The sequence below is a fragment of the Leguminivora glycinivorella genome, chromosome 21 (assembly GCF_023078275.1).
Source record: "Leguminivora glycinivorella isolate SPB_JAAS2020 chromosome 21, LegGlyc_1.1, whole genome shotgun sequence".
In the NCBI taxonomy this organism is placed as follows: domain Eukaryota; kingdom Metazoa; phylum Arthropoda; class Insecta; order Lepidoptera; family Tortricidae; genus Leguminivora; species Leguminivora glycinivorella.
In genome coordinates, this window is record NC_062991.1 from 15684980 (window position 1) to 15712168 (window position 27189).

Genomic DNA, 27189 nt, shown 5'->3' on the forward strand with positions numbered 1-27189 from the left:
TTCCGTGACAATCCCAGAATACCGTTGCCATTATCTTTTTGGTGGATTGCGTGACCTTGGCCTTTCTAGGCGGCTTTTCGCCATGACGACGCCACTCCATCGATTCCCTTTTGGACAGAGGATCATAGTACAGAACCATGGTTTCGTCTCCCGTAACAATCGACTCCAAATAACTTTTTCCGTAACGCCTATACGCGTCTAAAACTTCTTGAGAACACGCTTTTCGCTCAGTTCGCTGCAAACTCGAAAGAAGTTTGGGTACCCACCTAGCACTAACTTTATTCATATGAAGATGTTCATGAAGGATCCTAAGCACTGAAGTTTTCGAAAGCCCTGTTCTTGCTGCTATTTCTTTAGTCTTAAGTCTTCGATCACTCAGAACTTCCTCTTCCACTAACTTGACACAGTCCTCGGTGAGTACTTCCACAGGCCGGCCGGAACGAGGTTCGTCGTCGATGGACTCCCGCCCTAAACGAAACTGCTTACTCCATTCTTTTACAGTGGAAAACGACGGAGAAGAATCCCCGTACACGGCATCTAACCTTTTTTTTTATTTCGGTCGGGCTGACCCCTTCCTTGGTCAGGAATTTGATCACGGAACGATATTCCAATTTGAACATTTCGAAAATTTTACGACTTCCTATTGTTAAAACGCTGTAAAATCAAAACCAGAACCAACAGAAACCCCAAAACCATACACGAAAAAGCAGAATAAATGACAATCGCGATGACATAATTTTTATTTTTTTTAAAGCCGCCAATTTTTTCCAGCCAGAAAGTTTTGGACCGTACCTCGTATAATGTATATTGGTTGATGTTAATTATTGCCGGACTTCATTTTATTGACTTGATTTATTGGTATTGAATGTATTATGTTAGATTATTAATTTAAAAATGTTTAAATGGGAAAGTGTTTGTGTTTGTTTGTCCGTCTTTCACGGCAAAACGGAGTGACGAATTAACGTGATTTTTTAAGTGGAGATAGTTGATGGGATGGAGAGTGATATAGGCTACTTTTTGTCTCTTTCTGACGCGAGCGAAGTCGCGGGATAAAGCTAGTTTAAAATAAAACCAAGATTATTATTTTCACATAAGTGTTAAATTTGATTATATACCTGAATCCAAGATTTCTAACACATTACTCATGCGCGGATCCAGGGGGGGGGGTCATGGGGGTCATGACCCCCCTGGAGCCTAGGTTGGCCATACAAATAGACCACGTGATCCCCCCCCTGGGCACGAAGCTGGATCCGCACTTGACATTACTACAAGGATATTAATATTTTCATGGCTGTAAGTACTCTAAAATGTCCACTTGGCAAGTTTTGTTACAGTTTTGCTCCCATAGTTCCGCTCATTAAAAATAATATTCCGCTCGTTTTAAAAATTTCTAGGACGTAATACAAAATTGTAGGTACATACTTACACAATTCAGTAGCAATCCGTTGGAAAGTGGGAAAAAAATACAAGAATTTAATTTTAATTATTAGGTATACATTAGCGCAGGTCTTTCCAAAACCCGGTCCGCTAAATTAAAATAAGACAGTACAGGCCCAAAAATATCGGTGGATGGCGTGAAGAATAAGGGCCCATTTAGACGGTACGAGAACTCGCATACGAGTTTTATTACATTGCCGTATTTGATGGCTGTGCAAAATTGTATGTACCCTCAACAGCCCGCAATGAAACTAAAATCGCATGCGAGTTCGCACGCCGTCTAAATCAGGCCTAAGTCAGTCGTAAGGACCGATCAAAACTGTTCTAAATTCAAATTTCAGCAAAAATATCTCGAATTATCAAGTTGTTCACGGCATCCGATATGATCGTATATCTGCATCAAAATCTTTCGCCTGTGGCTAGACCCACATCCGAGCGTCGGTCATTGTTCAATTATTAATTATTTTAAAAAGCTCTCCCACTAAATAAATAGAATGCTGTTTCAGAAAAAAAATACTTTAAGGTCAGTATTTAACATAGTTTTGAAAAGCTACAAATGAAAGGATATTTCTAGAGATGCAACGAATAGTTGTTTGGCCGGATACCGGATACCGAATATTCGGACAGCAGAATTTTACCTACAATACTTACAATTTAAGCAGGGAGCGGGCGTGTCGTGCAGGTTTTGACTTGTTTCGTAGTAAAGTTCGCGCGGAGTCCGTTTTTTTAATGTTTATTTTTTTAATAATAAAGGGCTATGATTACAAGTATTACAACCGTAACTGTTTTTTTTTACATTTAATTTGTTTACCCCAAAATCATTCAATCAATCACAGTACATCCGGTATCCGGCCGGATAGTACGTCACTATCCGGTATCCGGCCGATATTAAAATAAAGGCCGAATAGGCCGGATACCGAATAGTAACCGAATATTCGGTGCATCTCTAGATATTTCACGAATAGTATCTCTCCAAGTGTACAATACCTGCACAGTGGTGCTCTGATCACTGAAGGGAGAGTTGAAGAAAGTGCAGATTGTCTGCACCAACACATCAGTGACGTAGTTCACCCACGCCTTCTGAGCCCCGCCCACCGAAGCCGGCGGCTCTTCCGATGTGCCTGGGACTAGATCAAAATATTTAATTAGCAGCGGGCCGATTTTTGAGTCTCACGCGTTCAAATTCAGAAAATCGTCACTGAAAATAATAAGAAAATAAAGTCACCGTTTTCAACCGGTATTTTAGTGACAAAATCCCGTATGTGAGATTCAAAAATCGCCCCCCAGATGGGCATCTTCAGAATTTGGGACACCCCAATTAGCGAAAGTTGTTAAAAAATTAACTCACTGGCAGTTTTGTGACGACAACTAAGCATGAAATATCTATAAAAAAATATTGTTTTAACTTTAAGCGATAATCTACATTCGAAATATGAAAAAAATAAAGTTTTAGACAGATTGTGTGCTTAATTGTCCTCACAAATCTGACAGCGAGTTAATTTTTCTTAACAACTATAGCTAATTGGGGAGTCTCAAATTCTGAAAATTCCCAGATACATTAAAAATTGAAATAATACGTCATATATTAAACAAGAACCGCGACTTCCACTGTGACGGGGTGGCCTAGCGGTTCATGGCGTTAGCCCGGATTGCTAAAGACGCCGGTTCGAATCCGGCCTTCGCCATTGGCGGTAATATATTATATAAATAAATAAAATAAATAAATAAATATTATAGGACATTCTTACACAGATTGACTGAGGCCCACGGTAAGCTCAAGAAGGCTTGTGTTGTGGGTACTCAGACAACGATATATATAATATATAAATACTTATATACATAGAAAACATCCATGACTCAGGAACAAATATCTGTGCTCATCACACAAATAAATGCCCTTACCGGGATTCGAACCCGGGACCGCGGCGCAGCAGGCAGGGTCACTACCGACTGCGTCAGACCGGTCGTCAAATGTATATGATATCTTATTTCGATTTTTATTTTATATATAGTAGTGTGACTACTTAAAAAACTACTAAATTTTTCGTGATTTCAGTATGGGTCCATCATAAAAGTATGACCTCAAAAGTCACTATGCAAAGTTTGAACGGAACTTTTCCTTTCACCCTGTTAAGTACTCACCAGCGACTTGCAGATGCGTGTCGCCCTGTAGTATCGCCTGCATATCTTGCAGGAACGAGCGCTCGAACAAGTCCCACATATAGTTGCTGGAGTAGATCTCCTTCATTTCCACTTCCGTGTCGATGTAGCAGTGGTTTAGGAAGCCTACGTACGCTTCTTTCACCTGCAAAAATAATTATTATGTGGGCCATTTTTTTCACAGTTGTCCACCCCACTTTTTTTGTAACATGGGTATTTTTTACGCGATTCATACTCAGAGCTCTTTCGATCCTGATAGGAGAAAAAAATGTCCCAAGATTTCCATACATTTTTTCGAACCTTCCATTCCGTTACCGCCATACAAAATGTATGAAAAAATGGTAAAGGAATGGGAAAAAAACCTTGGGACACTTTTTTTCTCCTATTAGGATTGAAAGATCTCGCGATTCCGAGTGGAAAACACATAAAAAATTCCAAATACAAAAAAAAGTGGGATGGACAACTTTGAAAAAAAAAATGGCCCATGTCATTAAATAATAACCTAACCACAAAATTAAAAAAAACCCCGACATAGTGGATCTATTTTCATGAAACATGGCTAAGAACACTCCCGACTAACTCAGCTTTCAGACAAAAAAAAAACTAAATCGAAATCGGTTCATCCGTTCGGGAGCTACGATGCCACAGGCAGACAAACACACATACAGACACAAACACACATACATCTGGGTGAATTCAAGTCAAGAGTGAATAGGCTATTACTGAACCAGTGAGCTACAACCTCGGCCTTGTCACTTTCCATCAGCTGCGACTAAGGTCAATCACTGGCCAGTTTATAAAAAAAAGATAGACAGACAGACACGTCAAACTTATAACACCCCGTCGGGGGTTAAAAAAGGTTATCGGTCCTACATCTGATTTCGGATCGGGTAATGTGAATTTACCTATTATTAATGTTAATAATATATGTTTACCTCTGGTATACAGTCAGGGTGCGTGATCATGGACACGATGTCGTCGAGTGGTAACAAACTGTGGCATTTGATTTCGGTGTATACATTCTTGCCCATCGTACAACACGTCAGTAGCTTCACCAATTGAATGTGGTATCTGCAAGGAAATTATTTAATTACAATAGGCGAGACAGCTAAAAAAAACTAATTAGTCCATCAGTTAGATTATCAAAGAATTTTAGACACGTATTTTTTCTTTTTTCTCGTAAACGAAAAACGACGATGGTACAGTGCGTTGAAGTTTCGCGTAACGTCACGCCTAGGTACAATTTTTACTTAGAAGTGACGTCACAAGCCCCATTATTTCATTAATTAGAAAAAGCGAAAAATGTGTTCAGTATTTTTGGTCGATCTAACTGACGGACTAAACAGAATGCCATTTTTTATGTAGTTGTCATCCCTATTACAAAAAAAAACCGGCCAAGAGCGTGTCGGGCCACGCTCAGTGTAGGGTTCCGTAGTTTTCCGTATTTTTCTCAAAAACTACTGAACCTATCAAGTTCAAAACAATTTTCCTAGAAAGTCCTTATAAAGTTCTACTTTTGTGATTTTTTTCATATTTTTTAAACATATGGTTCAAAAGTTAGAGGGGGGGGGACGCACTTTTTTTTCTTTTAGGAGCGATTATTTCCGAAAATATTAATATTATCAAAAAACGATTTTAGTAAACCCTTATTCATTTTTAAATACCTATCCAACAATATATCACACGTTGGGGTTGGAATAAAAAAAAAATAACAACCCCCACTTTACATGTAGGGGGGGTACCCTAATAAAACATTTTTTTCCATTTTTTATTTTTGCACTTTGTTGACGTGATTGATATACATATTGGTACCAAATTTCAGCTTTCTAGTGCTAACGGTTACTGAGATTATCCGCGGACGGACGGACGGACGGACGGACGGACGGACGGACGGACGGACGGACGGACGGACGGACGGACAGACAGACATGGCGAAACTATAAGGGTTCCTAGTTGACTACGGAACCCTAAAAAAGTCCCTCCCTCAGGCCTTGGCAGACTAACAGCGTTGCAATTCACCTCTCCTGCGTCTTGCAACAACTTGCTGAGTCAAAGCCTTTTCCCTACTGCACACAAGTGTAATTTTCTGTTTGTATGTATATAATTTTCTTACGATGTTTTTGTGTATTTGTTTTTATTATCTGTTTCTTATTTTTTTTGTATTTTACCATTTTGTCCTGTGTATGTGTGATGTACTGAATAAATGTCTTTTTCTTTCTTTCAATTAAGACTATTTAAAACCGGCCAAGGGCGCGTATTGTTTTCAAAAACTGTTCAACCTATCAAGTTCAAAATAATTTTACTAGAAAGTCTTTATAAAGTTCTACTTTTGTGATTTTTTTTCATATTTTTTAAAGTCATGGTTCAAAAGTTAGAGGGGTGGGGGGGCGCATTTTTTAAACTTTTGAAGCAATTATTTCTGAAATTATTAACAATGTCAAACTAACATCCACTCCCCCGCGTACACAAACTTTACGTGTAGGGTAGGGGAGTTGTATCAACATCTTCTAGCTGTACGAGTTTTTCGAACTACCAACTCCCAGCCAGTAATAAAACATTTTTTCCACTTTTTTGCACTTCGTCGGCGTGGTTGATACTTAAACATATAGTACCAAATTTCAGGGTTCCTAGTTGACTACGAAACCCTAAAAACATCGACCGCAACGAGACAGATAAAATTATTTTAATACGTTCCAGTTCCGTCGTTTGAGTTTAAAATTATGAGCAAGATACTTACCTATAAGTACCTAATAGAAAAGCTAGAAACCTTTCAATTACTTATAAAAAAAGCACATTAGCACATTACCTCAACGCTTCAGGCATCTCGTTGGTCTGTTTGTACTGCCGCATCATCTGTATGAAGTTGTTGAAGGACACTCGATCGTTGTAGAATATCAGCACGTCTTCACCGGCGTTCACCATCTGATAACAAAAAAAATATATACATACAAAAAAACTACGTAGGTACCTAACACTAAATCCGCGATTCCAACAATCCAACAAAACGAAAAAAAAAACAAAGGATTCAATGTTTGTGCGGGTTTTCTTTTTTTTAATACTACGTCGGTGGTAAAAAAGCATACGGTCCGCCTGATGGAAAGCGGTCACCGTAACCTATGCACAGCACTAGAAACTTGTACACTCCTTTTTGCTGTGTTTTATGTGTTTAAGTACACAGCAAAAAGGCGTGTACAAGCTCTAAAGAGGGTTCGGGTTGCCGACGACTCAAAGGACAATAGACGGAACAAATAAGTTCCGTACGTAGGTCCTTCCGTCACCAGCCTTGTTGAGCTCTGGCAGCCTTATTCACCGGCAGAACACAACACTATGAGTAGGGTCTAGTGCCATTTGGCTGCGGTCTTCTGTCTTCCAGTTGGGCTCTGCTCTAGATTCGAGCGAGATGATATCCGCTCTGCTGTGCCCTACCACACAAACCGGAATATCATTCGCTATCCCTTTCAAATCAATGTGTGAGAAAACGGGACGACACTACGATGTTGCCACTTTTTAATTTCTACTCTTTTTGGACAGACTTCAATAGAAACATCTAATAATAAGAAACAAAGTTCGTCCCGACTTAATGACCTTGACATAAATTATTACAATGGCAGCCCATTTTCGATTTAAAGTATATTAAAAACTTCAATTTGACGACCGGTCTGGCGCAGTCGGTAGTGACCCTGCCTGCTGCGCCGCGGTCCCGGGTTCGAATCCCGGTAAGGGCATTTATTTGTGTGATGAGCACAGATATTTGTTCCTGAGTCATGGATGTTTTCTATGTATATAAGTATTTATATATTATATATATCGTTGTCTGAGTACCCACAACACAAGCCTTCTTGAGCTTACCGTGGGCCTCAGTCAATCTGTGTAAGAATGTCCTATAATATTTATTTATTATTTACAATTCACTTTATTCCTCAGTCAGTAACTATTGCCTAATAGTACAATGGTAATACAATTTCATTAAATAAAATGTTTCTTTCCGGCCCAAGAATCATAATATTATTATCATTCAAACCAAATAACAGCTGCGCGCCGCGCGTATACTCGTATAGATATATAAAACATGCCATGCCGGCCGGCGGCCAAAAACCGGTAGCTATGACAGGTTGACAACGCTCGCTACTGTCACTACTGTCAGTCTTGAGCGGAACGGCGCCGTGTACGTACTACGGATCACATGTTTATTTTTATTATCAAGATTCGCGGGCAGTTTTAACAGTAATTTAGAACGATATCAGTAATGTAGGTATTATTAAACTGATGTATAAGTTAGTGGGTATATCTCTTTAATAATATTTGAAACTGTGAGTGTGTTCTTTGTTTAAATATCGACGGTTTAGTTTTGATTTAAAACCGTTACTGTTCCCGTGTTGTTCATATCATAAGTTTGTGTTTGAATTTAAACTGTTTGTACGAAATGGCTTCGAAAAATGAATCAGACGAGGAATTGGCTAGCAGAATGAAATCGGAATTAAGAATTGAAAGTGGTAAGTGGTGATTTAATACAAATAAAGTTAAATTCAAGTCGAGTCATGGTTTGTCGGTAAGTTCATATTATTTCTATTTTTCGTGATTATAATGCGAAATTATTTTAAAGTTACTAAAACGAAATGATTATAGTGTTAATTGGAACTTAACCTCACTTTTGAATTATAGTTAAAACGTATAAATGTAAACATGTGAGTTTACCGGCACATTTATTTTTGCAAATAATATATTATAGACATTTTTGTGATCGTAATATTCTTATTCCTGAAACAAGTTCGAGTCGGACTCTCCCTCCGAGGATTCCATACAAAAGCTAATTTTAACCTTAGATAATTTGATTTTTATCCTGTACGTCTCAACTATTCTAGGTCAACAGCTAGTACCCTATTAATTTTGAACCCCTTGAGAGTGTAAAAATATACGTTTTCGCCACATGAACAAATCTATTTATATTCTCATTCATTGAGGCTTTGCTCTGAGTTGTGCCACCAAGTGAAACACAACATTTTTCACCACACCAACACGAACAAAATACTGACCATAAAACATCAAACTAAATCAATTCCAGCAATCTATTCAATATTTATATTTAAAATAATCATTTATAGGTAATTTACCATAAGGCATCCAGTTAAAATTTGTATGACTGTAGGCCTGAGTAATATGGTTTTAATTTCAAATGGCCTACTGAGATTAAGGGTTTTAACAGATAGACAATCGGAGGGACACAATCCCATAAGCGTTCCGTTTTTCCTTTTGATATACGGAACCTTAAAATTATATGAATTACATTAACTTAATGAATTTAATTTTTACAGTTAACGATGATTCGACGATTCAGCAAGTCAGTCGGAGGATGAGTCTGGGAGTGACTGGGAAACCATGTCGGAGAGTGACTGGAGTATAGACAGCGACTGGAGTATTGATGGTAAGGAATGTTTTATAATGTTCTGTTGCTGGTAATGATGACTCGGAGTCAGCAAGTGAGTCAGGAGAATGAGTCTGGTAGTGACTGGGAAACCATGTCGGAGAGTGACTGGAGTATAGACAGCGACTGGAGTATCAATGGTAAGCAATATAATGAACACAAAAATCAATAAATATTTTGGTTTAATTCGGTTGAATTGTGTAAGAAAAAAATATTGAAATGGTCTATAAGGATTGTGTTTCAATGCTGTGGGTACCTAGATGACTATAATATTAATACATAGATAAATACATATAAAACATTCATAACACAGTAACAAATATCTGCTAAAAACAAACAAATAAAATATGCCTTTACCGGAGCTTACTATTTGGCTAGGAGACAGTTTTATATGTACAAATAGGTGTTTTGTTTAGCTGTGGCAACTTTTATTAGTTTTATTCAATTACCACTTGACACAAAAAAAAAACAGAAAGGAACAACAAAGGTCTCCTAGCTATCTCGCTCTTGCATTGTAGAATATTCTTTATTTTATTAATCCCTGACGTAAAAACGACGGGGTGTTATAAGTTTGACGTGTCTGTCTGTCTTTCTGTGTGTGTGTGTGTCTGTCTGTGGCATCGTAGCTCCCAAACGTATGAACCAATATAGATTTAGTTTTTGTTTGAAAGCTGAATTAGTGAGGAGTGTTCTTAGCTCTGTTTCATGAAAATTGGTCCACTACTTCGGGGTTTTTTCAAAATTTCAATTTTGTGGTTAGGTTATTGAATACAATTTTAATTTTCATTACAGGTGACACAGTGAGCCCATCAGACACTGAAGACGAATGCTCAGCCTCTTCAGCGACGCCATCGTTGCTGCAATGGAGCAACGACATCCAACCCGCTAAAATATGCCCCTTCAAAATGAAGCCAGGTCTTAAGGAGAGCTGCGGCAAGACTCCCGTAGACTTCTTCAAGCTACTGTTCAATAGATCGTTATCCGAGTTTCTAGTAAATAATATAAACAATCACGCACTGAAACTCCTAAACCAGAATGTCCAGAATCAACAAGGTAGACGCTTTAAGCAGGTAACACTGAACGAGTTTTACGTTTTCCTCGGGTTACTTTTGAATGTAGGAACTATGAATGCGGATGTAATTGATGCAACGCAGCCGCTTGTTGAAGACCCCGAGGAATACATGAGCCCTGTTAGATTTATGTTCATTTTAAAATGTTTGAATTTCGAACACGAGCTGCCTGGGAAGACTGATAAGATGTCTAAAATCTCTCATATGATAGATTACTTCAATATTATGATGAAAAAAGTCGTTCATCCAACAAGGGTGTTATGTATAGAAAAGTCAATCACTGTGCTTTGTTATGAAAATGTATACATATTAACAGATGAGTTCGGATTAGCGCTAAAATTGGCAGTTTATCAATCAGAACAGAAACCCGGTCCTCACGTGGCGAAGACTTTGCTAGAAGATAAATTAGACGTCGGCCATTCCGTGTACATGAGTGAAGATTACAATTCTCTTGAATTAACCAGGTTCCTAATAAATAGAAAGACTTATGTAACAGGACCGATTAAGCGTAAAAGGTTCGGAGTTTTAAAAGAAGTTAAAGATAAAAAGTTAGAAAAGGGGGAGAAGATAGTTAAGTACAATACCGACGGGATCTGCGTAGCGAAATGGAGGGAGCGACGTGAAGTTATAATGGTGTCTTCGGAGCACAATGGGGAATGGAAAGAGTATATAGACACGTACAGACAGAAGAACAAGCGTCCTTCTTGCGTGTTGGAGTACAACAAGTACAAAGATAGCCCTGAAAAGCATGAAGAGATGCTGGGGCAGTATTACTGCAGTATCCTGTGCGGCGAGAAGACACGAGCGAATAACAGGTTCAAGATATTGGGAGTCCATATTCTGGAGATGTTGGTATTGAACGCTTACATCTTGTATAACAAGTACGGAGGGCAAGCGATGTCGTTGATAGATTTCAGAACGATTGTTGTGAAGCATCTGTTGTCGCATGGGAAGCGGGTCCGCGTTTGAGTTTTTAAAGTGTAAAGGTAGTATATAAAGAACTCGTTTTTTTTGTTTCGTAAGAAAGTTGATTATGTTACTAAAGTGTTAAGTTGTATAATTAAGTTTTATTTTCATCTTTTTAATAAATAAACATTGATATAAATGATATTCAGTTTTATTCAGTCACGCAACTGAAAGATAAATAGCCCTACCATGACTGCGAAAGTTATTTAACAAATAGGTTTGGCTAGTTAGAAAATGTACATAATAGTTAATCTTACCTCATGACAAGATCTTGACTCCTCCTTATATGTATACTGTGTGTCGATATGCACTATGGTCCTCAAGAAGTGTAGCTATGCCGGTCGTCGGTATTCGGCCCATAGACTCAATATACTGCACAAAATATACTACAACGTACACTACTTATATCTGCATGACCAGATCCTGACTCCTAATATACTGCGTATCAGCATGCACTATGGTCCTCAAGAAGTGCAAGTACGCTGGTCTTCGGCCTGTAGAGTCGACCATATACTAATCTGTAATGTAATAGTTAATCTTACCTCTTCCATCACCAGATCCTGACTCCTCCTAATATACTGTGTGTCCGCATGCACTATGGTCCTCAAGAAGTGCACGTACGCCGGTCTTCGGCGTCTAGACTCAATGATTTAAACACAATTTACCACAAAATATTGTTTTTTTTTTATGAAAGAGGCAGCAGACGAGCCGCCTGATGGGAAGCAGTCATCGCTACCCATGGACATAAGCAACATCAGGAGAGCCACTTATGCGTTGCCGACCTTTGAGAACCCTAAATACCTGCTTCTTGAAGAACCCCATATCCTCAGAAGATAGCTCATTCCACAACTTGCACGTTCTGGGCAAAAACGAGTCAAAGACCAAGTCGAAGAGTTCATCAGAACATTCCCCGTTGTACAGACGGTAGAACAAGCACAGAGAGCCAACATCTCTCCGAAGGCTAAGAGGATGTATGTAGTTATATTACTTATGTCTTACCTCTTGCATGACCAGATCCTGACTCCTCCTAATATACTGCGTATCAGCATGCACTATGGTCCTCAAGAAGTCGCGCAGACGTTTGGGCTTCGAAATCATGGACAAGATCGCATTCGCATATCTATCTTAACGCGACACTAAGTGTTCTATGTGTTGATTCAGTTAGGAGGTCGAACTAGTTTCGGTTCTACCTCAGAGATGGCCGGGAGCGCCATAAGCCTTCGGTAATTGTGTCTTATACTTGGAAATTTCGACCCTTGCTTTCGTGATCCAATGGCCGAGTGGTTTTACAGGCATCCGTCCGGTTAACGGAGTACGCTGGTTCGATTCCAGCTCGGAACACTTGGAGGCCTTGGTCACTTTTTCTTTGTATATGACATTTATTTCAGTTTATAGTTAAATAATAAACTAGTGTGTTCTTGCTGATTGCTTTAAAACCCCCACACCCCCAAGGCAAGTTAAAATATTTCCTATGAAATCTCCATTTTTGACTTTGGTCTTAAAAAATCGCATTAATTCATCGCTCTGTTTTGCCGTGAAAGACGGACAAACAAACAGACACACTTCCCATTTATAATATAGTATCGACATGTATAAGCATGGATATGTATACACGTTTATTTCGTTATCTTCTTGTTTATAAAATAAGTCATTGCTTAGAACTTGTTGTAGTACTTACCCCAGCGTTGAGGAAGAGGTCTAGGTGCTTGTGTAGAATGGCCTGATTCTGCTGGTTGCCGTGGCAGAAATGTTGGAGAAACTCGTGCGCCAACGCGAGCAGCTCATCCATGGCTGCATCGTCTTCGTCGTGGGGGACCTGCAGACAATACTCTATTATAATAAGATTAACCTATTTTAGAGCAGTACTTAGTATGGAAGATCAACTGATCTTAGCAAGAAATAGAAATACGGAAAGAGAAGTGGTAAATGTCAATTGATTCCCACATATTTCACGAATTTTGCTCCTTCCGCAAACACTTTAGTCACAGTATAATAAAGAGTATGGCCTACCTACCTACCTACTATCATACAGTCTGGCCGCTGCCCACCCGCTCTCGGTTACCTCACAGTTACCGCCTGTCAAAAACGCGAACAGTCGACCTGTCATATCTCACTCATACAAGCATGGTACGCGTTCATTCACCTACAAGAGCTTAGAATGTGTGTTAGGAACGCGCCTCTTTCATATATTTGATCGCCAGTGTACGAGGTGTGCTCTAGTTGTGACAAAATTTTAACTATTGATTAGCAGAAACGTCTGCAATTAAAATTATTTTAATTAAATTTATCTAATATTGTCTTCGGTTACCGCGATTGTTACTCATGAAATAAAACTATGGAGATACATTTCTGAAATTAAACAATGGAAACTGATTAAATCGCGTATAATGAATTTACTATTCATCTCGACGTTTCGAACACTTTACAGCGTTCGTGGTCAACGGGTAACACCCGAGTCAAGTGTTCGAAACGTCGGGATGAATTGTAAATTCATTATACGCGATTTAATCAGTTTCCATTGTTTAATTTCAGAAATTTATCTAGTCGTGATACTTCGTTACAGCTGATTTGATTATATACGAATAAACAAATTTATTGGTCTTGTTACTCGTATAGCTCATTTACAAACTATAAAATAACCGGATGTTTTTTTTTCATGGACTTTAATTTACTTAGTTTATATTTGTCCGTGGTTCCCGTAAACGCGTACCTGTAATAGATCCAGCACAATATTGTGCACGCCTATGTTTCGCAGGAGTCTTTGCTCGTGTCGTCGAGGTTTGCCGGTGGTGGCCGTCCCGCTGTTGCCGTGGGTGCAGTATTTTATCATGCGTTGTAGTATCTGTGGACGATATGGCAAATATTATACATGAAGTTTTGGGATAGCAAGTGAGAAGGGTAACATGAAAAACATCAAATACTGTGTCTAGTTATTGTGTAGGCATAGAAGGCCTGCCAATACCTATATTTTTCATTACTTAAAAATCAATCGTTTGTAATAATATCTTGAAGATTGTGCTTACGACTGACTGGATAGTCATAAAAGCTAGTATAGTAAATGAGGAAGAGTTTGCGTCATCGACACCATGGCATGCGTTGTAACGTTAATTTCTGTTAAACATCTTTTTTTCAACCCCCGACGCAAAAACGACGGGGTGTTATAAGTTTGACGTGTCTGTCTGTGGCATCGTAGCTCCTGAACGGATGAACCGATTTAGTTTTTAGGGTTCCGTAGTCAACTAGGAACCCTTGTAGTTTCGCCATGTCTGTCTGTCCGTCCGTCCGTCCGTCCGTCCGTCCGTCCGTCCGTCCGCGGATAATCTCAGTAACCGTTAGCACTAGAAAGCTGAAATTTGGTACCAATATGTATATCAATCACGCCAACAAAGTGCAAAAATAAAAAATGGAAAAAAATGTTTTATTAGGGTACCCCCCTACATGTAAAGTGGGGCTGATATTTTTTTTCATTCCAACCCCAACATGTGATATATTGTTGGATAGGTATTTAAAAATGAATAAGGGTTTACTAAGATCATTTTTTGATAATATTAATAGTTTCGGAAATAATCGCTCTATAAAGGAAAAAAAGTGCGTCCCCCCGCTCTCTAACTTTTGAACCATATGTTTAAAAAATATGAAAAAAATCACCAAAGTAGAACTTTGTAAAGACTTTCTAGGAAAATTGTTTTGAACTTGATAGGTTCAGTAGTTTTTGAGAAAAATACGAAAAACTACGGAACCCTACACTGAGCGTGGCCCGACACGCTCTTGGCCGGTTTTTCTTGTCTGAAAGCTGAGCTAGTCGGGAGTGTTTTTAGCCATGTTTCATAAAAATCGGTCAACTATGTCGCGGTCGGGGGTTTTTTCAAAATTTTAATTTTGTGGTTATTATATTGATAATGATAATTCTGCAAATGTTACTATTGTATACACTATAGTTAGATTACTGGAAACTTACATGTTTGATCTTTTTGTACTCGTTGTTGTCATGCTTCGCAGTTCGCGACGTGTCCAGAACATTGTCCATAGAAGCGTTGCGCTCAAGAATCGCTCCGCCGGGACCAACGGTGCCTGTTCCACCTGGGAAGTATATGCAAAGTTTCAATATAACCAAGCGACGCGAAATTCAAGTATCTATTTCCTACAATGTGGGAGTGTGGGTGTCGTAGAAGTCGACTGTGGGATATGGGTTAAATTGTGGCGTTGGCGAGAGGTTAGCAACTTTCGATTTCTATGAACCCCTTTTTGCCAAAAGTGGCACTGAAACTTTAGTAGTTCATGTGCTCTGCCTACCCCTTTATGGGATACAGGCGTGATTATATGTATGTATGTATTTCCTACAATTCACATTTTCGAATCGTTTTCGAATTTAATAATTATTCTTCAGTACATTTCTAAATATACATAAAGCAGCATAATTTTGTAAACAGGTTCGATAATTTTTCGATTGTTGTGGGCCATGGGAGATGAAATGAATTCTGCAGCTTACCCCATACATGACTTTTATACCTTTTTTAGTCTAAATAAACTCATTAAGAGCAAAGCACGAAATTCAGAATCCAACTTTTTTTTTAAATTTTGTATGATTCACGGTTAGTTTCACTAGACTGTATCGGAGAACGGACCAAAAGACAACACGGATAATAAGTTTACTAAAGTGAGTTTTCTTACCTCCTTCAAGAGGTTCAAGTCTGCTTTAATCTGCTTGTATGATTCCACTCCAAGTACCTACGTCTTCATTGGAGCCTATTTAAGTCTAAACTCTGCTGTACAACAGCAGCAGGGTTAGCACATGATTGCCGTGAAAGTATGTCGCGAGATAGACTACCCGTCCTTATGTCATTAATACAGTTAGAAAAAGCTAGACATACTCTCGCGGCAATTATGTGCTAGGCCTACAGGATTTAGCTGAGGTATCAACCATGACAAACGAAAAATCGAGAGACAAAAGAGGCTTACCTCCGTGGTCGTCTAGGGCGCCGGCGCGGCCCTTGTTGAAGACCCACAGCTCGGACTTCTCCACGCTCTGCCGCAAGAGGTCCAAGTCCGCTTTGATCTGCTTGTACGATTCCACGTCCGCGTCCGACACTAGGAGTTGCACCTGAAACAATCAACATGATTAGATACAGATTGACATTCAATGAGTAATAAGAGGACTATCAACCCATTCTTATTTTATTATGATGCTGTAATTTGGCTTAAAGGTGTCAAAGTAACCCAGCACTGTTTTATAGCGTATTAAATAAGAGTCAAACGCTGTAACATACCTATTTAAAAGCCACCAACACTTCTTACCGGTGGCTAAATGTGTGAACAGCAAGACAGTGGCCCATTTATCAAAGATACAAGCGGAAATCTCTTTCCAACTTGTCATATTAGACATTGACAACCACTTGTAGCTTCGAGAAATGGGCGCCAGAGCTCCAGGTACCGCAATATTTACTTTAAATCTGTCACGCTTCAGGTATCTTATAACGTAGTTATAAGAGTCATACACAGTGACATACCTGTCCTGTTTAAAACCCGCCAGCACTTCTTGACGCCGACTAAAATGTCTGAACAGCAACGCTAACGCCCCAGACACTAGGGCGGCAGACGCTCCTTGACAACACAACTGCAGTAGTACGCGTAGCACCAGACACTATTGACTCTAAATCTGTCATTTTGCAGACTATGTACCTTATAACAGTTATAACCTAATTTATAAGGGTAATACGCTGTAACATACCTGTTTAAATGCTGCCAGCACTTCTTGACGCCGACTGAAATGTCTGAACAGCAACGCTAACACCCCAGAGACCAAAGCAGCGCACGCTCCTTGGGAACACAACTGCAGTAGTACGCGTAACACCATACGATATTCTAAATCGGTCACGTTGCAGAAAGTTTTCCTTATATTAATGTAACCAGGGATAGAATAAGGGTCAAACTCTGTAACATGCCTATTTAAAGGTCGCCAACACTCTTTGACGCTGACTAAAATGTCCGAAAAACAAGGCCAGAGCCCCAGACACCGTGCTATTTACTCTAAATGTATCACGTTACAGGCTGTGTACCTTATAACTAACTATTTGTCAGATGCTGTAACATACCTGTTTAAAAGCCGCCAACACTTCTTGCCTTTGACTGAAATGTCTGAACAGCAACGCTAAGGCCCCAGACACCAACGCAGCCGAAGCTCCTTGGGAACACAACTGCAGTAGTACGCGTAACACCATACGCCCCCGCATTCGTCTAGGTCGAGTCCGTCCCTGGAATATGGACTTTGTTTTAAGTTTTGTACAAAATGTACAGCTTATTTTTTGATTGGTGGTCACATGCTTTTGGTTACAGATGTTGTGCGAAGCTTCTCCTTCGTAGTTTTACGGAAACTTACGAAAGTTTTCGGGAAAGTTGTAAGGATGATTTTTGAAATTGGATTTTTCATGTGTGATTGTTTTTGAAATGTATCGGTTTTTATACTATGATTGAAATATGTATTGTTTCGTCTTGTAGAGATGACACGACACTTTTCAATGATCTTGCAATAGGCTAGTTTACTTTCCTATACTTAAAATAAAATATTTTGTGCAGTGCACGAAATAAAGCACCATATAATTAGAAGAAAAATGTAGACACTAGTTGTGTTTAAACATAATTTATATTTAATAAGTCAAACAAAAAGATATAAAGTAAATGAATTGACCGTGACGTCATTCCTCCGTATTTCATAGTAATTCCATATTAGCAAATCGTTTTGACAGTTCTTAAAAAGAAGCTGATTTGACTAGTAGGAAACTAGCCTATTGCATGCGTTTTGAAAGGGTTATTAATTTATCAGGATTCGGTTATATTTCTAGCTGTTTTAAGCTTTTGCATGCAAATATAAATTATTGGCTTATTAGTAATTATTATATTAGTAATTAGTAACATTGGTACAGACCACACAAGGACATAACATATGAAATCAAGCATGTTAAATATTTTATGGTTACATTAAGGCGACGAAGGGTTAAATGCTTATATACGAACACGACATGATTTAATGGCATGTATACAGGTAGTTTTACCCAAATGGTACAGCAAAAATTACAAGAAATAAATAACCAGCTTTGTACTTAACTTTTCATATACTTGGAAGCAGATCTGTTCCATATATTTCTAGTTTAACATGTATTTATTATGATTTATATTTAAATGATTTCTTTTTACAGCCGCATATGAAAGCTTAAGAAACACAAAATCAATTAAAAAGAAAACAATTCTTTGTTACAGTCCCATTTGAATCAAACACCTTACTCATTGAAAAGCAATATTTTTATAGGATTATATTTATTGAGCACTTATCATCATATATCGATATACAATATACATCAATCATCAACATATGCACAGGGATGCGTCAAACCATGCGATGTACAGTTGAGCTTACTAACAAGTCTACATTTTTGGGGAGGCACCCGTCAGGTACTGTTTGAATAGCTCTGAAAGAATTTACACATTATAGAAGATCTAGATAAATTATGACAAGGAGAACTTTATCTGAAGAAGATATATAAGTAATAGCTAAGAAATCAAGATCTCCTATCATAAGAGCTATGTAGTCGTGAATTAAGCTCTAAAAATCACGAATCACTTGATGAAATAAATGATTATAAAGGTATACCTTATAAGCAGAAATCGGACAATTGGGTGTCATTTGCTTGACGAATTCGAAATAATGAATCTTATGTTAGAAATGACGCCAAGATTCCGATCACTGCTTTTAAGGAAAATTTTGCTACAACTACATGATAACTAAATAATTTAGATGATTGTGGTATTATCCCCCACCACAAGCATGCGTTAGTCACATTCTATGTTATTTCTACTTCTAAAAAATGAGTAAACTCTGTTATTTTACCAAGATAAAAATGCCTCAATAGGCACTACAAGAAATAATTTAAAATATTCTGATCTGTACTCGAAACTCAACAAAGTAACAGATTGTGTTTATAAATAAAAACTGGATTTATATTTTTTCATCGACAACATTGTTGAAGTTCAAAGTTTATGATCATACTTATTGACGAGTTTAAACGTCCATCCGACGGGCAGCTACGAGTTACAAGTTAGATATAACTTGTAACTTAATTTGCTCGAACAATTTATGACAGTATACATATAGTATAGGCATCTTACTCGCTTTGTTGAAGTTTCCAAAGTCGTCACCTCTTAGTCATGACTTAATTATGAAGTCAACTTGACTAGGATGGCCTATTCAAATTGGAAGGTTCTCACCTGCAACTGAAGATGCCTTCAGCCTGCAGCCCTATGGCTTCGACGTCGGCTCGTTCGCCGGCTTGCTCGAACTCCTTCTTGAAGATGGAGAGCAGACAGCTGATGCGGTAGTCCAGTCGGACGTCTAGGATGAACTGTTTAAGAAAAGTTGTATGTCAGGAAATAAGGCTGCCGTTTTAATGGTCACCAGTTGGTTTATGACTATCACTGTCTCTTTCAAGAAGTCATGAAAGAAAAGAGTCGCTTCTCAAACAAATCGCCTGTGGGATTGCTCCAACAGCTTGCTGGCCGATATCGCCAGTAGATTGGACAGTCCATTTGCTAGACACTGGGCGTCCCTTCATTGTCCTGTATACCAAGACCCAAAGTAGTAGGTACTAGTTTGTCAATAGGTTAATCAGGTTAGAATGTACTAACACTAGTCATGTAAGTCTGTAATTAACATTCTATGGGCAAATTGGCCTGAAATTGGCGCTGACTCCCGAGTCACAGGTTTCGACCTAGTTCGGGAGACAGAGGCATGACCCTGGTGAACTGATACAAACCTAACAATAAGTTTTTTTCTGTACCTAGAATAATATTAATATTGTAATTGTAAATAAAGCATTATTATTATTATTAAAGAGACATATGGTAAGTTCTTTTTTTAGCTTTAATCCTTCAACGGCTCGTGAAAAGAATGTTTTTGGTTGTTATTTTCAAAGACATATTAAGGTGCAGCGGGGTAATTACGATTGGGGGACAATTATCAACTACTCGATTTTTTCATGTTTTACAGTTCTTGCATTATTAAATAGAGTGTCCACTGGTCATATATGTCACATATGTTCACTGTTCAATGTATACACATAGAATTCAAGTTAATAGTGTTAAAGGGAAAAAAATGATTAGTTGAAAATTGCCCTTCAGTCACATTTGTCCCGCTGTACCTTATAGTTTAATAATAAACCAAAATTTGTTTTATTTTTAAGATTTATTCATAACATGGAAAACATTACTAAATAAAATTGTCTCATCAATGGAACCTCTCCCATACTAGTATATGGCAACACGGCAGGCACATGTGATTAACCCCTCGTATGCCCTGTCAATTTTGATCATTGAAATGGTGACCTTGACATTTAAAACGATCGATTAAAATTCCCAAACACGGATCCGTGTTTAAGCATACGAGGGGTGAATGAGTGTGGACGATATGGTACCTGCAGGATCTCGATGATCTTGAGCTTAGTGTCCATGACGAGCGGGTGCTCGCGGGCCAGCGCGGCGCTGGCGCTCCTCGGCGCCCCCGCGCCCGCTCCCACCCCCGCACCCACCCCCGCCCCCGCGCCGCCCGCCTGTTGTCAACAATAGCGGGTCACTGAGGGCAGCTACCGGATCCCGGGCTGCCACTCAAAAATGCTCTTAGAAGACCTCCCTTCGATTTTTCTGCCCGGATCCCGTGCTGCTACGCTAAAACGGTCTCAGGCGACCTTCCATCTATTTCGAATGGATAAAGATTGCCGTTTACAAATTTTGAAAAAAAACACAGGGTGCGAGAAAAAGGTAATTTTCACAAACTTTTTTTTTGATGCCGAGCGATCCCATTCCTATCGAGGATCAAAAATTTGTATAAAACCAAAAAAAATGTTGGCTAGAAATTCCACAAATCGTAAATATTTTTCCCATACAATTTGTATAAATAATGTAAGCTTTCGATCCTTAATAGATCGATTGGCGTCAAAAAAATGTTTGTGAAAGATTGCCTTTTTCTCGCACCTGTTTTTTTTTTAAATCTCTAAACGCCAATTTTCATAAATTAAAAATCTAAGAGAGGTCTTCTAAGACCATTTTTGAGTGGCAGCACGGGATATGGTAGCTGCCTTTACTACCCACTATCAAAATACACCCCGTATTCGTATTGTCAGCATTTGAAACATTTATTCTGGAATGACATGTTCAGGTAATATTACCTAATTTTGTTTTCACATCGCAAATGATTAATTACAAAAATACAAAAGTTGAAGAAGGGTACGTTACATTTCTAGTGACCGAGCCCAGTGTTATTGACGTCATGACAGCGCCCATATCACCGATGCTGCGGAGCACTCCACCTTCAGCTGTTGAAAACAATTTTAAGATTATAACAAACTGATTTTCACAAATATGAACATAATGCAAAACTTGGAGCAAAGAAAGTAATATAAGTAAGTAAGTAAATATTCTTTATTGCACCACAAGGATAACAGATTACAAATAGCAGACATTAAACATAGGTAGCAACAGGCGGTCTTATCGCTAATATACCTACTCTGTTTAAAATAAAAATACAATGAACTAACGTCCTTACCACTAACTAGACCACTCGCCCGCCCGGTCTAGTGGTAAGGACGTCAACCACGTAAGCTTCGATTCCCGGGTCTTGTAGTTTTTTCGTGTATGATATCTATTTCAGCTTCTAAATTTTATAAACTGAAATGTTTTCTGAACTTATGTGCGAAATGTCATTTGATATTTGCCAGTCGCTTTTCGGTGAAGGAAAACATCGTGAGGAAACCTGACTTATCCCTATAAGGCCTAATTACCCTTCGGTTTGCAAGGTCAGATAGCAGTCGTTTTCGTAAAAACTAGTTCCTACGCCAAATCATGGGATTAGTTGTCAAAGCGGATCCCAGGCTCCCATGAGCCGTGGCAAATTCCGGGGTAACACAAGGAGGAACCTGAATGATTTTGGTTTTGTCAAGACTTTCATCATCCTTTGTACATTCATTCTATTATAAAATACTTACGCTTCTTAATTTCCTTTTCCTGTGCTGCATGCAATTACAGTAGAATTGTATTAAAATGTGAAAATATCATTGAAAATGCATCATTATTTATATACAGAACATAATTAACATTAATGTTAATGGCAATGCACCGACAAGCGTGGAGGAATGGAGAGGAGGCCTATGTCCGAAGACGGGCGCTTTAAAGGCTGCTATAGATAGATAGACAGATAGATTTATACACAGACAGTACAACTTACACTCGACTTCTCCTGATAAGGCGTTGGTCTCATTCAATAAGTCCATAGCAGACGTCACACTGTCCAGAATACTGAGCAGCGTCTTCGTCAACCGAAGGAGATTGCTGAAGCTGCAATAAATATGTTATTTTAGTATATTCTTATGGAAAAGTTATCTGTGAAATGTAAAGCCTCACCAGACATATCACTATTGTCAAGAGGGTGTTGTTATTCTAATGTATGTGACAGTTTCTGTTTCAAATTATTTATTCCCATAAGAATACAATACATATTCACTTAAATGAGAACATACAGCTTATACTATTGTTGTAAATACATTGGTAGCAACAAGCAACATCATGCAATGAGAGAGTTGTGAATTTTTTTACAAGTTTATAGATAAGTTTCAACTATAATAATTATACATAACATGCTTCAATGATCTTTTGTACTAAGTGCCTATACAAAGTTATTGAACATATTTAAAATTATTTAGGTAATCATTGTTTTATGAAAATACAATGAATTGTTATTATTCAGTTATTATGTTTTTTCACCACACCAACTGGTGAAGACCCCCTTTGTTCTTCAAAAGCAGATGGAAAAATAGCATTTCATCCACAAGTGTGCAAGGTTATTTCATACGGTTTCATACAGACAGTTTAGTATACATAGTATGAAGATAATTCAAAATAGTTCTAATGCAATTCCGCAGCGTGGCGCGTAGCCATGTATGTATGATCAGGATTTAAATAGGGTAGCGTATTAGCATTGCTTCTTCACAGAGATTCTATAGCCACCACCAGCCTTCTATACTACCTATATCAGACCAGCTCGAGTATGCACTCGCGCGCGACAAGGCAACGTGATAAAGTGTCAGCTCAATATAATCTAACGTTTTATAGGATAGCAACAAGTGGACGGAAATTTATTTGCATATTTAATGACAACTTGAGTGTACTCGTAGTTAGAGTAGTTCTCAAATAATGTTACTTATGAACTATCTGTAACACATACCTGTAGAAACCGAAGTATATCAGCTCCCTAGCTAGTTTGACCACTTCAAACGTCAACTTATTCTGGTCATGGTCGCTAAAGTACCACGTTCTCGTGACAACGTTGCAGAGGTACTTCTAACTATATTTGACATTTATTATGACACGTAACTGTAGAAACCGAAATATCGTTGCGTCGGCGAAAGCTGGCGCGGTACCGCTCAAGACCAAGCAAAATGGCGTGCTCTTGTGTTGGAGGCCAAAATTCATTTTTAACCCCCGACGCAAAAACGACGGGGTGTTATAAGTTTGACGTGTCTGTCTGCCTGTGGCATCGTAGCTTCCGTTAGTCGGGAGTGTTATTAGACATGTTTCATGAAAATCGGTCCACTATTTCGGGGGTTTCTTCAAAAATTTAATTTTGTGTTTAGGTTATGGATTATCGTGCCAGCCACGTAAGTAAGTTGTAAGTACCTGTAGAAACCGAAGTAGATAAGCTCTCTCGCCAGTTTGACCACTTCAAACGTCAACTTATTCTGGTCATGGTCGCTGAAGTACCACGTCCTCGTGACGACGTTGCAGAGGTAGTTCTCTACGAAGCCGATGGTGGAAGCGAACTGCTGTTTGACCTTCTCGCGGTTGGCGTCGGGGCCTCCTTTCACGCATTGGTAACTGCAAAAAAAGTATTTATTGTAGATTTTTTTACTCTTTTTTTAGGCTTAGAATAAATTTAAAAGTGGAAAATGTCTGCTTTGGTTGAGACCTGAACTCCTGGACTCTGGATCGATACTACAGCGCTCTGCCAATAGTGCCAACTAAGACTTCAACCAAGCCAGCGAAATTTTCCACCACAAGGTCAACGAGACCTGAGGTGAGATGGGTTTATATTATTTGGTATTAAACTTCTTAAAAGGCAACCGGAGTTCCAAGTCATATTGGAAATTAACCAGTTACGATGCGCTAACCATGCTAAATTTTTAACTTTTGATTAGCAGAAACGTCTGCAATCGATGCCACTAGGCTTAGAATAAAAAAAGTGGAAATTTTTTGCAAGTCGCAGCTGGCAACATATTTATTACGTCTTACGTCGTATGGACGCTACGTCAGACACAATATCCCTACATGACAGGTTAACCTAGTTTAGGGCCAGGACACTATTCCAAGGCTACATATATTTACATTAATTATCTCTATTATTCATATGTACTTTTAGCAATAGCATACATCTCATGTAACAAGCTGACATTTTGATACCTAAATAAAGCATTTTTCATTTTCATTTATTTTCATTTCATTTTTTTTTTTCATTTCATTTTCAATATATTATGTGTTAAGTTATGCATAGTGTTATATATCTGTTAACGGTTACTTACTCTTTGATATGTATGTGGTCAGGCACTTCAGTCCATAGACGAGCGTATTTGACAGGCGTGACAGGCTCTTGAGGGTCGCGATCGACGTGTAAATGCAGCATTAGACGGCAGAAGGACGCCCGCAGTTCATGTGACAGCAGGTTGTTTGACATACACCTAAAAGAAAAAATTCAATATAATTTTGATGCACATAGAAAAATACATACACTTACGCCTGTTTCCCAGAGGGGTAGGCAGAGATCATGGATTTCCATTTGCTACGATCCCGACAAACCACTTTCGCTTCATGCACTTTCATAAAGTTCCTCATACATGCGCTTTAGAGTACTTCTGACCGGCCTTTTTGCAATATTTCCCCGATTTGGTCGAGAAAAGTTCGCCTAGGTCTTCCACCTCCAACTGACCCTTCCACTCATTTTTCATACACTTCCTTCGTTAATCTCCTCTCATCCATCCTCTACATGCCCGAACCATCTTAACATACCCATATATAATTTTTAAATATCAGCAAAAGAAATATTGTCATGAACAAAACAATGAAATATTTACAATGTCAACGAGATTTTATATTATTTTTTTTAATTTTATATTTTTTAAAGGAAAAATGGGAAAATTCACACCTCCGGCAGAATTTGAACCTGCGTCCTACTATAGATTGCTGGTCCAGCCGCTCTCACCAACTGAGCCACGGAGGCCTGCTGGATGTGTGCGAATTTATCTATGCCTTCTCAATTCTTATAAGCCTTATGGTGGCGAATGTATTTTATTTACAGATTATATAGTTAAACAGATTATATAGTTAGACATTAGATAGATTATAGTTAAACTAGTGCCTACACCACTTACTTGAGTATGAGCTGTATGTTGAGCTGCGGGGACAGCGTGTTGAGGGCCAGGTACTGTCTGTTGAGACACATGTTGGAGAACAGGTCGAGCTGGTGGCGGTAGTAATCCAAGATGGCGGCCGACGTGCCTGTCGGGTCTTCGCGGGCTTCGGCCGCTAGCTCCGTCAGTAGGCGGGAATTCTGTGCATCAACAATCCTGAATGTAATAGCTTAAAAGAGTTTGGCCTATTTGGTAATTCCAAATATATCTCTATAGTAGTCTCATTTGGAAAGCGAGACGACAGCGACACGTAATGCATAAATCTATATCGAATAATTTTATCCCTTAATATTCTATTTCTCTGCGGCTATTTTAAGGTATTTTTCTCAAACATGGTATGAAATATTGATGTTATGTGCCTTATAATTGGCAGCGAAGTATGACGTTGCAGGTGCGGCTAGGACGATTGATAGATAATGGAATTTCATACAAACCTTGCAGGCCAAGGCCGGCAAAGTCTTCTTTTTTAATTTCCAAACACAGATAATTGTGACATAACATCCAGGCATTTAGCCAATTAAAAAAAAACTATAAGGGGCTTTATAGACGTGCCGACTGCAACTGGTACGGGCCCTAGACAATATTTGATTTTGGGTGCGTTTTCATACAAAAAAAAATTTTTTCGTTTTTTTTTTTTTTTTTTTTTAACTTTTTGTTTTTTTATAAGCGTATACGGGATATCAAAGGGGAACGAAAATTCGATTATTTTTGCGCTACGACGCACCGTTTAGGAGATACAGCCATCCAAAGTTACTATTTTCAGTAGACTTTATTTATTTCATACCATGTTTGAGAAAAGCACTATACATACCTCGGCGGGAAATGGGGTTGCCCGCCTCAGACCTATCCGTCTATATGTCTTCGGCCGGCAACCCCCTTTGTCCCGGCCTCTGTAGTAATGTACTATTTCTGTACAGATGGTGATTTTTGGTTCATTTCTTGTCAGCTCGAAACTTCAGAGGGCCATCTGTACTGAAATTACGCATAGATTTAGAACACTCACCTCGGTAGTGTTTTAATTTTTCGGCTCTCGTTTCGAATTCCCTCTTTTCCGCACTTGTTACGTAATATACTAGTTTGTGGGACTTTACGTACCTTTTTGTTGTTCCACAGCAATATGACTTCATCCTCGACGGTGTATTGTTTCGTTTCCTCGTTGGTCTTAGGAGAGCCGCTGCTCTTCTCGTATTTTGTTGAGACAACCCTGAAACAAAAGGAATACTTTATTACTATATTCTGTCAAACAAGTCTGTCAGTAAATAAGAACTAAGAAAACTATAGGTATCCTTTTCTCTGGCACCCTAAAGAAAAGGATGCATATAGTTTTCTTTGTTCTTATTTATTGACAGATTTGGTTGACAGAGTATAACATTTATTTAATGTAACAGTCAATGTCAACATACATGTTACATGTGGAGTTGGAAGAGGGTATGTCTCGATGACTTTGTGGTGACAGGTAAGATACCGTGTGGTAACAGGTTCAGAATTTCCGCCACCCCCTTTCTTCCCGTGGGTGTCGTAGAAGTCGACTATGGGATATGGGTTAAATTGTGGCGCAGGCGGGAGGCTGGCAACCTGTCACTGCAAGGTCACAGTTTCGTTTTCTTTTAACCTATTATTTTCCAAGAGCGGCATT

General features: G+C 38.7%; 2 protein-coding genes and 1 non-coding gene across 3 annotated transcripts in view; 1 reads left to right on the forward strand and 2 right to left on the reverse strand.

Moving 5' to 3' along the window:
* LOC125237462 (inositol 1,4,5-trisphosphate receptor) overlaps positions 1-27189 on the reverse strand; it is a 136469-nt gene that overhangs the window by 39049 nt on the left and 70231 nt on the right. Inside the window, 20 exon segments of the mRNA XM_048144561.1 lie at positions 2425-2564; positions 3580-3742; positions 4533-4668; positions 6404-6519; positions 11598-11767; positions 12730-12871; positions 13766-13897; positions 15014-15135; positions 16015-16156; positions 17148-17275; positions 17278-17306; positions 18471-18518; positions 19315-19448; positions 20517-20651; positions 21334-21413; positions 22322-22431; positions 23770-23967; positions 24669-24824; positions 25515-25693; positions 26649-26757. Of these exon segments, the coding sequence (XP_048000518.1) occupies positions 2425-2564; positions 3580-3742; positions 4533-4668; positions 6404-6519; positions 11598-11767; positions 12730-12871; positions 13766-13897; positions 15014-15135; positions 16015-16156; positions 17148-17275; positions 17278-17306; positions 18471-18518; positions 19315-19448; positions 20517-20651; positions 21334-21413; positions 22322-22431; positions 23770-23967; positions 24669-24824; positions 25515-25693; positions 26649-26757 (2569 nt within the window).
* Positions 7756-11116, forward strand: LOC125237461. Its single transcript, XM_048144560.1, has 3 exons — positions 7756-7845; positions 8910-9019; positions 9812-11116. The coding sequence occupies exons 2-3, from the start codon at positions 8974-8976 to the stop codon at positions 11056-11058; spliced, it is 1293 nt and encodes a 430-aa protein (XP_048000517.1). The 5' UTR covers positions 7756-7845; positions 8910-8973; the 3' UTR covers positions 11059-11116.
* On the reverse strand, positions 25286-25363 carry Trnaa-agc. The gene has a single exon. It is a non-coding gene; the product is annotated as a tRNA-Ala (tRNA).

Coding starts and splice junctions, on each gene's coding strand:
- LOC125237461 (XM_048144560.1), top strand. CDS start 8,974: ATGTCGGAGAGTGACTGGAGTATAGACAGCGACTGGAGTATTGATG. Junction 9,020..9,811: donor CAGCGACTGGAGTATTGATG/GTAAGGAATGTT, acceptor TTTTCATTACAG/GTGACACAGTGAGCCCATCA.